At 41.4% G+C, this 15,432-nt stretch overlaps 1 protein-coding gene across 20 annotated transcripts in view; it reads right to left on the bottom strand.

Moving 5' to 3' along the window:
• The window catches only part of ADGRL3 (adhesion G protein-coupled receptor L3), a 529,795-nt gene that overhangs the window by 273,936 nt on the left and 240,427 nt on the right, over nucleotides 1–15,432 (bottom strand). For 19 of the 20 annotated variants that reach the window (XM_074905383.1, XM_074905366.1, XM_074905365.1 and 16 more), the window contains 2 exons: nucleotides 15,261–15,281; nucleotides 14,318–14,531 (listed from right to left, as the gene is read on the bottom strand). In XM_074905383.1, the coding sequence (XP_074761484.1) occupies nucleotides 14,318–14,531; nucleotides 15,261–15,281 (235 nt within the window). The remainder of the gene's footprint in view (nucleotides 1–14,317; nucleotides 14,532–15,260; nucleotides 15,282–15,432) is intronic. The other variant, XM_074905370.1, reaches the window with a different exon arrangement.

Below are 15,432 nucleotides of genomic sequence, written 5' to 3'. Positions count from 1 at the left end.
ATTACCCCAGACCCTCCATAATCAGGCTTCTGATTCTCCAAAACATGGTTAGAAACATCACTTCCCAGGCTATACACTCATCTGGTTTTGGTTTTGCTCCCTGTGCATACAGTCCTGTATCTGCTGCTCTGCTGCCCAGATTGCTTTACACAACATCTCAAGTTATTCAGAGCCTCAGAGAAGCATGACTGGTCATTCAAAGCTGAACTGAAATGGCAGGAAGAGCCTCCACGCTCAGGGGTTTTGCCATCTCAGAGCACACCTCAAGGCCAGGAATATGAGTACAGATTTATCTGTTACCACTGACAGGGCCACAGCAAAATTCAGGGGCTCCACCTCATTAGGAGCTGGGAAGATTAAACGGATCAAACCAGCCACAGAACAAAAGCTTTGTAAAGTATTAACTTAAAGTATAAACTTAAGTCCGTACCATGCAACCTCAAAGAAATCCCCTTTCCTCCAGTTGTGCGATGTACCTCACCAAGATTCAGAATGCCTGTTCGGGGACAAATCTGAATGCAAAGACAGCCTACCCATCCGCTTCCTGTTATAATGCTGGTCATTGGAAGTAATTGAACATAGAAACTGCCTGTCCTGGTGGTGCTGTCTCCAAGGAAGGCGTTTGCTGGTGCAGCCACAGAAAGGTTGTATTGAACATGACAGATTCTCAGCACTTGCAAATCAGGGTGCTTTGACTGTAGTTGACAAAGTGCAGCTCACCTAGAGCAGTTCAGGACCTAGACTTCCATACAGTCTAATAAAGGTCCCTGCAACCACATTAAAAAAAAAAAAAAAAAAAAGTAAGGATTACTTAGAAACATGCAAGAACAGCACAGGTTTCAGAGTTACAGAGAAAACACAGTGATCACTTGGGAGCAAAAGAACACCGAGAAGCTCCTAGGAAGAAAGAAAATATCCAGCAGATATAAAGCCAGGATAAAAAAGGAAGTATTAAAGCAAGACTTACAGCTTTCTCCACTGCCTATTAATGAGATAATAATAAAGCGAAAAGCTTGGATAAGATGGAAAAATTTAAGTAGTTGGAAGTCAAAGGCTAAATTCTTGGGCATATTATGGAGAAGCTCCCTTGGACCCCATTTGCCTACCACGGTCTTATGCACTGTGGGCAAAAGTGGGATATATGGTCACAGTGTGAGTTCATAGATTAGGAGTCATAAAAGTTTGGAGGTGCCAAGCTGAAAGTCATGACACCTGTGTGGGATATTAAGACAGCAATTTTTCAGCATTATGTGTGGTGGAGCAGCACAGATTTAACAGACATCCAGGGCAGTGCAACTTTCTTGCTTGCTTTGGGGGTTTGAAGAAAAACAAATGACCAACAAATACATATGTCATAAAACAATCTGGATTTGCTAGTATGCTGCAACACCTATGGGGTCTTCTGGATGTTGATACTAATTTTAATTCTCTGAAGAGGTGGTGAGTTGCTTCTGCCTGCCTTCTTGATTTTAAATCCGTTCCACTCTTTGTGTACATGAAAGGCAAGAACTGTGAAGTTTCCTCTTTAAAAAAAAGGCTGTAATTTGCTATTTTTTCTGTGCACATGTTGCTGTACTTTCTCATATGTATATTCCTCTCTACATATATGCAGTCAACCTAGATGTATATACAAACATGCCAAATGTTGCACATTAAAGAAATGCATATATTTCAAACATCATACTGTATACTGTCTATTTTGGCAATAGCCATCTGGAAGAGGAAAAAAGCATAGAAGAAATGCTTAATGTAATCAAACTAGATTTTGCACACTTCTGCCAACCTACAGAAAGAAAATTTACCAGCTACTCTTTGCTCTACAAGCAAATTAACCATTGATGCAATACCTTTATCCATACAAAGACACCTACAATGTATGGCAACCAACTTTAGCAGAAGACCATCTTGCTTTCAGTATATTTTTAACGGCTGCCAAAGACAGGGCAGGCACACTTTTATCACTGCTACAAAGGACATACCCCTGCAAACCTCAGCCTCTCAAAATCTTTCATTTTCCTGTGCGGTCAAAGCATTTCTGTACTATTTAGTTCTAGTTAAGCCCTCTCCTGGGCCAGGTCTGTGGAACCAACACCTGACCATGGCTCCTGTTGCAGCATAGACATTTTAAAACTACCCAGAGTTTACTCCAGGGCCTCATACTCACAACCAAGCACTCCAGCCATTCCCGCTGCCAATACTAAGCATGTCTTTAAATTAGCACCCTGGTCACTGCGGCTTTGTTTCTCTTCTAGCTGAGCAGCAGTGGACTGTGACCAAAGCCCTGTCTGTCCTATAGATTTCCTCCTCTCTGTAACACCCTTAATAAAATTTGCAATATTCAAAAAGTGATGGGCTCTTGATATCACATTCCTCTTTCACAGCTGCCTTAGTCCTGCTGAAACAGTGGAATGAAATTATGCATGAAAACTCTGCGGAGCATTTTCTTCCTCACGGAAGAAGAAAAAATGCCTGACATGCTCAGAATTCAAATCACAACCAGAAGGGACCTGATTCCATATACATGTTATCAGTATGGTACATACTTGAAAATTGCATGGTACTTGCCAAACTTGAGGGTGTTGCCCTGGGAGGAAAGGGATTAAGATGTAACCTTGGGTCAAAAGTCACAATCATGATTTCCCATACCAACACTGAGGAAATTAAATTTATGATGGAGATACTCCGCTGCTGAAATGCAAGGAAACACTGGAAAAAACTAACATGATTAAAAACCATTTAATTAATTCTTTTACGCAAAAGAGCCGCAAAACACAGATTTGGCAGGAATACTCCTGAAACTCACTTTTTTATTAATTTATTTCAGTGACCATGCTCTACTCTGTGAATTTTTCTTGATAATTCAAGCAGACATGTAAGAAAGTACCCAGTTCCCACATACTGAATACATATTCTAGCGACTCAAAAATAAAAGTTTTTGAACTATGTATCCATTTTTACATGTGCATAACTGTGCACATCTCAAAAAAAAGACAGCTGAAAAAGGGAGTATTTGGTTTTTCACCTCTTAATTATGCTTTTTTTCCCCCTTAGAGCATCCATTTGGCAGCTAAAGGTTTCTGCTCTCACTGAAGGGTGAGACAACAGAGCCTCTCAGAGCCCTGATTTTTGGCACCACCTCACTCCTACTTTATGCTTGAGGCTACTTCCCCTCTGACTGATTCTTAATTTGAATAAGCTTTCAGTGAAGACTATCAGAATTGCAGCAAGTTAATCTTATTTAAAAAGAGTTTAAAAACTCAAAGCTTGATGTCAGGCAATCTGTTTCCAAATTGGTATACTTAAGATCAAAATTAGATCATGAGCAAAATATTAAAAGGCAGTAGAGCCACTTAAGAGTGAACTTCCATTTCCAAAAGAAATTTCTGGACACTGGGAACCCAGAAATCTTGTCAGTTCAGTGGGAGTCAGGCTCTTGGCAGCAATGAGTGCTTTCAAGTGTTTAAAACCCTTAAAATTTAAGCTACAGAGAAAGGCTGTTAAGACATAGAAATTTACTTCACCTATTATCAATACTAGCACTAATACATAGGTTCTCCTAAAGGATACTTTAGGTATAGCGGGATGCTACTCCCACCCAAAGTCTCTTGACAAAACATACCTTTGGAGGACACTGTCAGCTGGCACTGAATCTGTAAGCTGATACAATGAGGTGCCTTTTAAGCACTATAAAATAAAATCTCCATCCTCCTCCTCTCGCTTCACTCCTTATAGAGTACTTTTGGTTCTTAAATAATTGACAAGTGTTTAAAACTTCAGTTTCACTTCGGCCACCTCTGGGCGTAGAAGACTTCATCCACAACTGGCTTGCCAACACGCTCACATGTGCAGTTTGTGGCAAAGTGGGTGGCTGCTTGACTTCCAGCGACTTGGTGAGATCCCACTGGGTGCTTGTGCTGCCTGGATGCCATCCAGGCCACAAAACCAAAGTTTGCAGAGATCTTCTGGAATGCTTCTACCTCCCCACTGGCTTCAGACAGCTCCTGTCATGCACATGGTGTTGTTACACAAGCACCAAAGTGCTTTTTGGATCACAGCCTGACACAATAGGCATTAGCCTGCATTGTTTGGTGCCAGGCTTTAACTCTTTACATCTAGCTACAAATGTAACTAATCAACTGAAATTGATTCTATAGAGCTTAGTCTAATCCACTGCACTGAAGGTGACCTATATTATTTGTGTGTATGTATAGTTAAGGGGTTTGGGGTTTTTTAAGGTGTCCTGGATATTAGATGCCTGTATTCAGCTGTCAGCAACCTTACCAGTAATTCAGAAGGGTGCCAAGGAGCACTTCTGACACAGGCAGATTTTAAAAGGATCCTAAAGATTTCTTCCCTGCTCCCCCAAATATCAACAGTGAAGATTAATCAATCATCTGCCTTCATACATGCAATACTCTATTACCCATGGGAAACTCATTCAGGGTAACAACTTGAGCACACCTCCAGTCCACCAACATCCCTGACAAGAGCAGAGTGCTCTGATATGCACAATTCAGACCCTGGACACCTGAAACAAGCATTTTAATTTTTTCCCAAACTAACCTTGCTGCCTCCAATTCAACAGTTGTTTTTATATTTTACTCCACATATTTGCTAGTATTAGAATCAAGGACCAAACTTTTCTTTCCATCAGTGCTAGCTGGGCACCGCTGTAATCATTTAAGTGGAACAATCTGTTCCAAGTGACCAAGAGAGCTAATAATTTATCAGGAACAGAACAGGCATTTTGGGGAAGGACGTAATTGTATTTGTGTGGTTTGTAATACTCTTGAGTCATATGGGACATTCTGCATAATTCAAAGCCACTTGGGGAAAGGAAGAGAGGAAGTAGGCTTTCCAAACAGAAATGGCGTCAAACTCTCAAATTTCTCACATCTTTTTTCTCTCTCTCCTCTGTCCTTTTGGTTTTGCTCAGCAAATGCATTTGAGAAGGCTTCGCGGGGCAGGGGCAGGGAGGTGGGGGGGTGGGAAGTGCAAGTAATAATCAAAAAGTAACATCTTGCCTTTGTATGGATAAATGATACAGCCTGAACTGGAATGCTGTACAGCTCATCTTGTCTCAAACGTGGCAATGCAGAATTAAAGAGTATTCAAGGGAAAACAACGAGAAACTTCACACACTTGTAACAAAAATCCAAAACAAATCCAGTATGAAGAAATATTTGAAAGAAATATTTCTTCCTTGAAGAGCAGGTAAGTTAGAAGCAATATGACAAACACATACGAGGTACTGAACAGGAATGGAAAAGGTAGCTTGGATGCCTCTGTCTTCACAGTCTGAGGAGGGATGGCAATGAAATTAAAACCTGACAAAAAGCAATCATTTTTTACACAATAAGCTATTAAGCTGCTGGACTTAGAGCTCCTGAAAGTCATCCTGACCAGGGACGTGAGACTCGGAAAGGATTTGGCCATTTATATGGACAGCAAGAATATCCAGCAATTACGATTAATTCTATTAAAGAAAATCTAGAAAGAATATTAAAAATCTTGGCCATTGGGGTGAAAGTCCATTTCTAACTATGAGGAATCAGGACGAAAAAAGGTGTGGGGGTGGCAGAGACAGTGCCTGCCCACTAAGGCATGACATGTCCTGCCCTAAGGTGGGCAAGACAGGGCACGGGGGCAGACCAGTGACTGCATGGGGAAACCCAGTTCTCATTCTGGCATCTTCTCTTCTGGTCAGTTCCAAATCCTCCCTTCTTCCCTTGCATTAGAGTTTTGTAGTTTTCTACGGTTCTCCTGCCCATAACTCCACCTCCCATTCCTCACAGAGTCTCTGCAATAAAGTCTTTTCCTTCTTTGTCGCTGGTCCCACTCTGGGTAAAAGCATGTAATATACTGCCTACTACGAACTGCAACTCTCAGTAACGGACTGAATGCTGAGGCCGTAATTCAGTCCGGAGACTCTGCTACTGCCCATAAACTACTTGCTGTCTCCCACTTTACGATGTCAGCAGGACTCCAACTGAATTAAGGCTTCTCCTGTATATAACTGACACCAATCTTATGCATAATGCATAGAAGATGGCTCTAATCATAAATTCCATATTCTGCCCTTCCTTTACATCAGAGATGCAGCCCAGCATCTCTTATGCACTTCGCTTACTGATACATAAAATCCTTCTCCTGAATCATAACGGCAGCAAAGCCTTTTCTTGGGTCACCGCTTCCGATAAAAGACATTCATTCCCTCTTTTCCCCAAAGAGGTTGAAATAAACTTCAATTCATCCCACTAACAAAACTCACACTTAAATTTAAGGACCATGCTGAACTGATGATCCAGGAACACTGCCTGTGTCAGTCTGTATTTCTGGTAGTGGCAAGCAAATGATTTGTGCCTAACACCCATCTTTTGCCTGTTTGCATTTGGTATCAGCCAAGTGACCTCACAAAATGCAAAGCTACACTGTGGATGCCAAACTGTAAGTGTGCAAAGGTGAGTGAGGTCTGCGGAGAGGATTTCTGTACTTCTCTGCAGGAAACACCAGGCATACACACAGAGAGGGTATGCCATAAGCCAGAGATGGTTTTACATGTCTTGGAATGGAATAAGGAGTTCAAGCTCCAAAGAGTCCTCAAATAATGCAGTCAAAAATGTGCTGAATGCAAGCTTTGAAATATCCTTGAGAATAGACAATCCCCCGTGTATAAACCCAATTTTGACCTCAGGCACAGACTAACTTGTACTCTTTTGTACAAGAAGAAAGAAAAAAGCTCAAGAAACTGATACAGATACATTACTTCAAAGTCATCTTACCTCAGAGCCCTTTAGCCATCATTACTAGCCGAAAAACTAACCGGAGAAGGAGCATGCATGTATCTTTCTACTCCAACAAAATTATTTCTTTGTTATCTAAAGATAACATAAGTCCATTTAGTTTGAATAAACCTTACAGACTATCTTGCAATGCTCTAAATCAATTTAAGCCTTGTGACAGTAAGACCAAGCATCTGAGGACCAAGCTCTGTGATGGCCTTTTAAGGCTGTCACACTCAGGCAGACTGAAGATGTAGGAAGACTAAGCAGAAGCCTCTTCGATGTTCATTGCTTGCACAATATAGGCAACGGGCAGGAGGTGCCATGGGCAGCATGCAGATGCCTGGCTTTAAACTTTGCTCTTTGGGCACCTCAGACAATGCTTTTCCTGGTACAAAACACGTTTCTGCAGAAAAAAACAGATAACAGTACCCAAGGGCCTAGAGCTGCATCTTCCCTGATCACCCTTCGCTGGGGTTACAGGAAGGCTTTCTATGTGCTTGCACCCACCTCCTGCAACGTGGTAACAAATGTAGTATAATGCTTCAACCAGCGAACACCACTGTCAGCAACATCTCCATCTTTGCTCAACCCTCCTTCCCAGCTACAAATTAATAGCTGCTGTTCTCAACAAGCCTCGAACATTCAGAAAAAAACAGATGACAGAAGCATGTTTCACACAGGTCTTCTCCCACTGGCAAAAGCTACACGTGGCAGGCTGCCAAGGGATGGCCAAGTCCCTTCCATCTGACAGGCTGGAGCCAGCCACTTTCACACTAGTAAAGTAATGGATGGAGTAATAAACCTGGATTTTCCTCTGCATGGTTTTCAGCACATCATGTGTTCAGCACTTCTGAGGCCACTTCAAGACATGATTTATCCAGAAGATTATCCCATGTCTTCTCTTTGACAGTTAAGTCCAGTGAGGGGGAAAAAAAAAAATGAAACAGAACAAAACAAAATAGCTGGCAAACTGAAATGGTCTCAAAAACCAGCAGTGATTAATTCCTCCAGCCTGCACACTTCAAGGAGGGCTTTCCTTTGGCCGTGGAGGCTGACGGTTGCACATTGCTTTCTAAGCCCAAGCCTGGATTTTCTCAAATGATAGCGCATTGGAGTCACATGCTGACACCAACCAAAACCAGCAGCTATGACACAACACAACTGTCTATTTAAGTGTGGTGTTTTATAGCCAGCCATAGCTACCAACCAGTACCCAGGGAAGCCCAAGGCATTATTTTTGATCTACACAGCCTTCCATGGTTTGGAACCTAATTACCTTCAGAAACTACTGCCTCCTCCTCATCTGTTACCATGGCAGCTGCAATCAGCTGAGATGCATGGTCTGACAAGCCCTGATTTACTAGGGCATCAGGGCAATTCCAGGGGGGTGTTTCTTTCAGAATTTACTCTTCTGCTTGGGTTTGAAAGCATTTTCAGGAAAGAAAGAGGTAGGATAAATTAAGATTGTACAGGCTGGGAAGTAGTGACCTTTTTCAGAGTGATTCAACAGCTCAGTGCACGCTGCTCCACCAGTGCTTACCAGGGTTTGTTTGTTTAATTTTTTTCCCCTCTTAGTAACAGTATATGTACCCCTGTCCCAGGGCAAAGGTGCAGATGAGATTAGTAGACTTTGCTTCATTTTAAAATATCTTTTCACGTGGTGAGAAAATAGATTGTTTAACCAAGTGGCGAGGCTTGTTTTCTAGCCTTTAAAATAAGAATTCAGGGAACGTGAGCTTCAGTATTCCCTGTTCATTTCTACTGGTTACAGAAACTACTGTTTAACTGAAACTTTAGTATTTTTCCACACTGATACTTTTCACGTGCAGATCTCAAAGCGCCAGACTTATGCTTCCCAGAAACAGTAAAGTCTACCTTCCCATTGCAAATCTCAGTCCTTCAGAAATGCACTTTCCAGGCCATCTGTGTGGTAACAAATTTAGAAAAATGAGTAGTATCTTGGCAGTCTTTGCAAAATGTATTCAGTATGCAGGGGAAGGCAGAGGGGTTCCTACCAAATGGGGCATTCAGTATCTGAGTCAGAGGTGGTGACGTCTAAAGCAGGGGGCTGTTTTCTGAGAAATACACCATTAGTTTTGTAGAACCTGACACAACTGTGCTGCAATTCAGCTGAAATCTGCTCATTCAGTGGTATTGATAGCCTTGTCATTAAAGAGACTCCACGTCTGCAGCTCTTCTTGTCCTATGCATCCTCCCCACATGCACCAGGACAAGCTACTTAATATAAAAGACTCTAAAAGAACATCCCAAAATTGGTATGATCAAAACCAGTGGCCACTTTATGAATGATTAATGTGAATTACCGTATCTGTAAAATACAGATAACCTACCTCTTTATTTTCCAACGCAAGAGCAGATCACTGGCATTTGACAAGTGTCTTGAAAATCACAGGTGCTGATAGCATCAATAACAGCACACCATGAGATGCAATATTATTACAATAATAATGGCACTCGTTTCAGACTCCTGCATTTTTCAGGTCATCAACCAAAAACATTAACAAAACAGAGCCCTTCAGGAGATGAAAAATCTTTGCAGTGTAATGCAAGCTGGTTCATACAACTTCCTCCTTCTCACCCACCCAGTGCAAAGTGTCTGCTGCCATCCGACTACTGGGAGAGTTATGAGTGCATCTCCTCATGTAAAAGGATTAGGCCCTCTGGTGAAACTAAATTAAAATCTGAGAGCATTAAGCAGCTGACAACAGTCTTATGCTCTTAATTGCACTTTTTTTTTTTTTTTTTTTTTTAAGAAAAACTCTAGGTCTTGACCTGCATGCTTCATCAATAATGCAGACACTGAAACCACAGGGACAAACCACGCCGATTAGACTCGAACCCAAAGGAAACTAGCTCAGCAAAGCAACTGCAGCCCAGCAGGGCATCTAGTCCCTCCCAGTTGTGCCTCTCACAGAGCTACTAGAAATTCTCTATCTGCTCAGCCCGTGGAGGAGACTAGCAGAGCTGCAACCCCCCACCTGCCAGGCCCTGACCCACACTGCACCTGGGTGCTTTGCCAGGGACAGACGGCACTAAGACCAGCTGAAACAGAGCCAAAGGGTACATGTCCCGCTGCACTGTGTAGGCTATACATCCTCTGCTGGAGGAGACATGGTTTCTCTGTCCTGTGAGCAGGGGGAAGCTCTGGCTAAGAGATGTCTTGCCTGTGAGACACAAAATGGGTCTTCTTCAAGGAAGAGAGGAGAGAGCTGAGCAGCTTTCAGCCCTCATCTCCAAGCCAGAAGTGGCAACAGGGGCACACAAGAGCTCTGCAATTTTCTACTGGAGCAAATGGCAAAAGCTGCCACCTTTGTAAACTGAGCTCTGAGTTGCTGAAAGATATGAGAGAGTTCCCCAGCAAAGAGCTTTCCACATTTTCTACCTTCCAGATTTTGAAAAGGTAGAAGCAATTTTGCTTTAATTTTGGGAAAAGCTGCTGAGACCTGTGATCATTTCTCCCCTATCTTCTGTTATGCCTGCTGGTTTTGTCTTATTGTTCTATCCTTCCTTTTCTTCCTCCAGCTTAAGAGTAGCAGACAATGGTTGGGTAGACAAGGATCACTTTACTCCTGGTATCTGGAAAGCAAAAGGAAAACTCTGATCTTGCCTTTAAAGTAAAAAATGAAATTGTTCTGTGTATGTCTACCTACATGCCAGCTTTGCTACTTGGACTTCCGCCTTCCCTCCATTTCAAAATTCAAGATTAAACCTACAGTGAAGAATAAGGAGCTCAATAAAACAGACTGTTTCAAATTACAGAGTTACAAAGGAGGTATCGACAGTGCACAGTTCTGCAAACATGTATGCAAAACCTGATCTATCCATCTTCTTCCTTCCATTGGCTTCAACCCAGGGAAATACACATCCAGGTCTTCATTCCACAAAATGCTGAAGTACTTGCCTTCAAAAGAAGCAGGCACTGGCGTTGTTTGTCTGAATCAAGGAGGCAACTAAATGTTTAATTCCCTTGTCTGCATTCCAGCCTTAAATTTGTGTGGCAATTTTATGGGGTGACTAGCTCTGCTGACTTGCAGTGAAACCACCAGCACACAAAAAGTAATACACAGATTTTGTCTCTCTGAGCTGGGCATTTCCTTCGTGGAAAGCACACACAAGGAATTCAAGAGAGCATGCTGAAAGCTATTTTTTATCTTTTTCTTTAGGGCGTTTTTTAATAGACTAAACGGCAGTGTTAACACTATAAAAACAAAGGAAAGTCTTACGGGAATAGGAGGCTGCTTTGCCCTGTTGTTCGCAGAGAACCTCGGCTGTTTGAACGGATGATATGTTAATTCTGTGGCACAGTTGCTCAAGGGAGGACATAGCGAAGTCTCCCATGGTACAGTGCACACAGTTTACAATGGGCATGGTTAGAATTTAATTGTTTGTTACAGCCCTCAAAAAGACATTTCTCCAAAGCAAACATGCTATGAAATACATTTTTCTGTAATCATATCAGAAAAACATCAGTCCATAAAGCACTCTCTGAGCTTTTATGGGCAGCTGCTGCTCGAGTGCTTGAAGGAAGAGCTGGTAAGTTAAAAAACAAAATAGGCCACAGAGATTTAATTTCCTATAAAATAGCTCCCCACAAGCTGTTTAAACGTTCTTTACTTAGAGCAATACTCCAAAGATTTTAGAGATTTTCAGGGCAATGCTTGCAGTAAGAACTCCTTGTATTCCCTCTGCTCAGGGGGCTCCACAAACACACCATCAGATTTATGGCTTTCCCTTTCAAAATAACACCAGTACTCGTCTGAAAAATTAATTTAAACAAACAGACAGAAGAAAGGAACATGCTAGCTATATTATTTTTGGGGGGACACACACACACGCAATTGCTAATATCTACCATAAATCTGCTCACTCACAGCCTCAGCTCACAGGCTAACAACATCTCTGTTTCACACATACTTTTCTTCCACCTTTCCCTCTTCCCCTACCCAGAGCCATGCCATAATATATTTAAGTCAGCTGTATAGCGTTGTTGATTAAAAACTGCCAGCAGTTAGACAACTTATTATAAAACCTACAAGGAGGCTGTGTATTTATGAATGCAATAATTAATCAATGCATAATAAGCACGCACTGCGCATAACGTTTTTCTTTCCACACACAGACAGCTTCGATTACCATGCAGGTTATACTGCCACGAGGATCTTTAGTTCCCAGTTGCTGCTTCCTCACCCCGCAGTGTTAGCAAAGACAGGCTCATTGTATTAAAGCCTGCATTCATCTGCAAAGCCACCCAAATACTGCTGAATTGATTAATTTTGCAGGTAGAGGCTTTCAGAAGAAAATGCCATAGTTAGTTCCCCAACTACTAGGCTGTCACGATTTTCCTTTTAAACTACTTTTTTCAGAGGCTCAGCTATAAGGCGTACTTGGAGCTGTGAGCTGGCAGACTGATTTGTGTCTTAAGAACAGATTTCATTTTAATGGTTTTATTTTTAAATTGTTTCAACTCTTTGAATTAATGGAGATTTAAAAAATGAGACTGACATAAAAATGCAAAGTAGAGTATTTTTCCCCTTTTAACCTTCCTTTTAACTAGAACCAGGTTATATTTATTTCCAAGAAACTCAATAGTACCCAATTAATAACATGATTGCACATTTCTTCACAAAAACTGATCATCAAATGGTTTAAATGGAAAGAGTCACCACCCTTCCCTGAGCCTCCTCACTGATAAATGGCATCAGGCAAGGCCCTACAGATACTAATATTCAGTTAAGAGGGATTTGTTTTTCCCTTGAAAGAAACACCCCGTCAGTGGCTGTCCTTTACAGCACCACTTTCTTCCCAAAATGGGAAAAGAGAGATGCTTTGCCCCAGAAATCCACTTCCCTGCCAACTCTCTGCCAAGCTGCTTTGAGTCCGCAGTGATGATATCTGGAGCTGAATAAGCAATGTGAGTTTTCATCCCAGCTCCATGGGCGCACAAATATGATTATGTGCCCTCCCTGACCAAAAGGCTAATTTTTATCGCAGACTTGCTACACATGGGGACTGACCAGAAGATTGGAGAGCTCTGTATTTGGCTTGGAAGCTAGTGCCTGGAGGATGCTACTATGTATATATAAAAATATTAATACTTTGTACTCTGTAACAGCCCACAAAGGGGATGACATGGTTTTATTCTGCCAATATGTAGAGGATTAAGGGTTTCTGCTTGAAGCCACTAACAACCTGAACAGAAGAATTACAGTAATTCCACTAAAACCATGCCGAATCCAAGGGACCGGCTGATGGCATGTTGTTACCCTTTCTGCTTGTCTTGAAAAACGTAACCAGAACAATCCGACAAACAAGACTTCAACCAGCTAAGCAAGGAATTTCAACTTAAAGAATGGGCTTATAGGACAATCACCATATGCATTGACAAGGACATTTTTCACGAGACCCCTCAGCATTTTGAGATCTAAATCCTTGACATGGAACAATTCCATAGGGAGCTCAAAAATAGCTGTTAGCATGTCAAATATAGATGAAACTTATGCTTTCTTTTCTGTTGCTCACACAACTCCATTTTTAGTGCAAACCATCTCACAGCAAACAATAGCAAGATACTCCATTAAAACCTTGCACTGCTTTAGCCATTAGGTCACCATGCAAACTCTGTTGTCATGACTTCAATTAGCAACTCTTTGCCTATGTCAATACCAATATTAATACCCTGAAATACTAATTTCTATTACTATTTAATTAACAGCCAAATGATCTGAATAATTACTCATGTGCAGTTATTAGGAGGAATGTACTGAATGCAATTACATGTCAAAAGCTGTGACTTACAAATGCTTCCTGCAACACCTCACATCAGAAAATATCCTGAAAAATTCAGCAACAGTTAAAGGTTTTTCATAACCAGGATACCTCTAGGTTGGAATAAACTGTTAGGCCCTGGCTCTGCAATACAGGAGTCTATCCACATGGCATGCATCTCAGTTACCATTTCCAGATACAGTAGTCACACTTAACAGATAGAGTTATTACAGAGAAATTTAGTAAATCTTCTGCAAAACCAATGTGAATGCAAGTCCTTGACTGGGAATTTAGATCCTCCCTAGAACTAAGCCTGGAATCACAATGAATGATGGAGACTTTGGAAAATATAAATGTTATTCTGAACATAAAATATTAATTGTTTAAAGGAGATTATTGGCCATCTGTTTGAACACAGCACAAAAACCAGTGAATGTGCATTTGAGAAAGACTTCATTTACAGGTTCATTAAGAGACTTGATATTTAGGCATTTCAGAGGTAAAACTGGAATGCAGCAAGTATCAAGATAACTGATTAGTAGTACTCACAGTAAATGTTATTTACATTGTGTGATGTTAACCCAGCTCTGTTAAACCCACAGTTTAGCAATGATAGCTGTAATTCTGTGCACATACATACAGACTAAATACCTGAATTTTCTCATGCAAACACACACACAAACTAGTGTGTACATACCAGATTAAAAAACCAACAGTCAGCAAACAAAGAATATTAAATGCTATACCTTTGAGTCATAATCTTATAGGCATCTGGCAGATAACAGCGGATATTCTCCATCTGAGCAGGATCAGAGTCACAGATTTTATCATCAGTCCTCCCGTAGTTGGCACTTTCAATCATGATAACATCTGTTCCCGGGCAGCGAAGCTCTATAGGGTAACTCTCGCAGGACAGTTCCCTTCGGACCACAGCCATAGGGACCGGGGCACGGCTGAAAGCTGCAAAGATTAACACAGAAACACAGCAAATATTTACTTTCCACACTGAAGCTAGGATTAAAAGCAGAACAATGTTGAGTAGCAGTTTTTATCCCATGTGCTGTACTGAGATAGTTTTGGTATCACTGAGCTATGGTTTGCAGAAATGGGGTCCAATCCCTGGCTTGCTGGCTGCCCAGAGAAATCACTTCTCACTCAGCGACTTGATTTTCTCATCTCAAAAATAAGCAAATGATCCCTTTTATACAGGGCTTTAGAAATCCCCTATTGAAAGAGGTAAACAGGAACTGTGGCATTGTTATTGCTTCTACTTACCAAGTAAAAAGCTTTGATATATAAAATTACAGTCCTGTGTTGTACCTGATCAACTGGGGGGTATTTTCTGACAATGAGCAATACAAGCACCAGGATCCCACCTGCTCAGCAAGACTGCATCTGTCCTACTGCAGATGTAATAACATCTGTGTTGCTCCTGGTCCTTTTCCTGGTCCTTAGAAAACACGAGCCTAATGGCTTTTGCTGTAGCCTGCAGTGTGCCAGGGGAAGGCCTGCGGGTTCTGGCAACCATCCCGAAGTTTGGGCCCTGCAGTGATATTTTCCATGGAAAGCCAATATATGTGACACTGGGTGATTAAAGTTTGGTCTCAGCTTTTGTGTTGGGACCTGCCTGGATATTCAATACTGGTACATACTTGTAAAGTTAATTTAAAGAGCTCTCAGAAATCTTACCTGTTTTAAAAGAAATCCAGGCTACAGTTTGCAAAAGAAAAAAGAAACATGCTTTGAGATGCCTTGAAAACAAAGCCCTAAAGTATTAGTAAATAAACTCACATGACAACAAGCAATAATATTTCCCATCTTTACAGTCTCTTTGATCCAAAGACCTTCAACAGCTTGACAA

Source organism: Athene noctua, chromosome 4 (assembly GCF_965140245.1).
Source record: "Athene noctua chromosome 4, bAthNoc1.hap1.1, whole genome shotgun sequence".
In the NCBI taxonomy this organism is placed as follows: Eukaryota; Metazoa; Chordata; class Aves; order Strigiformes; family Strigidae; genus Athene; species Athene noctua.
The sequence above is the reverse complement of the archived record's forward strand: the minus strand, read 5'-3'. Positions and strand labels throughout refer to the sequence as shown.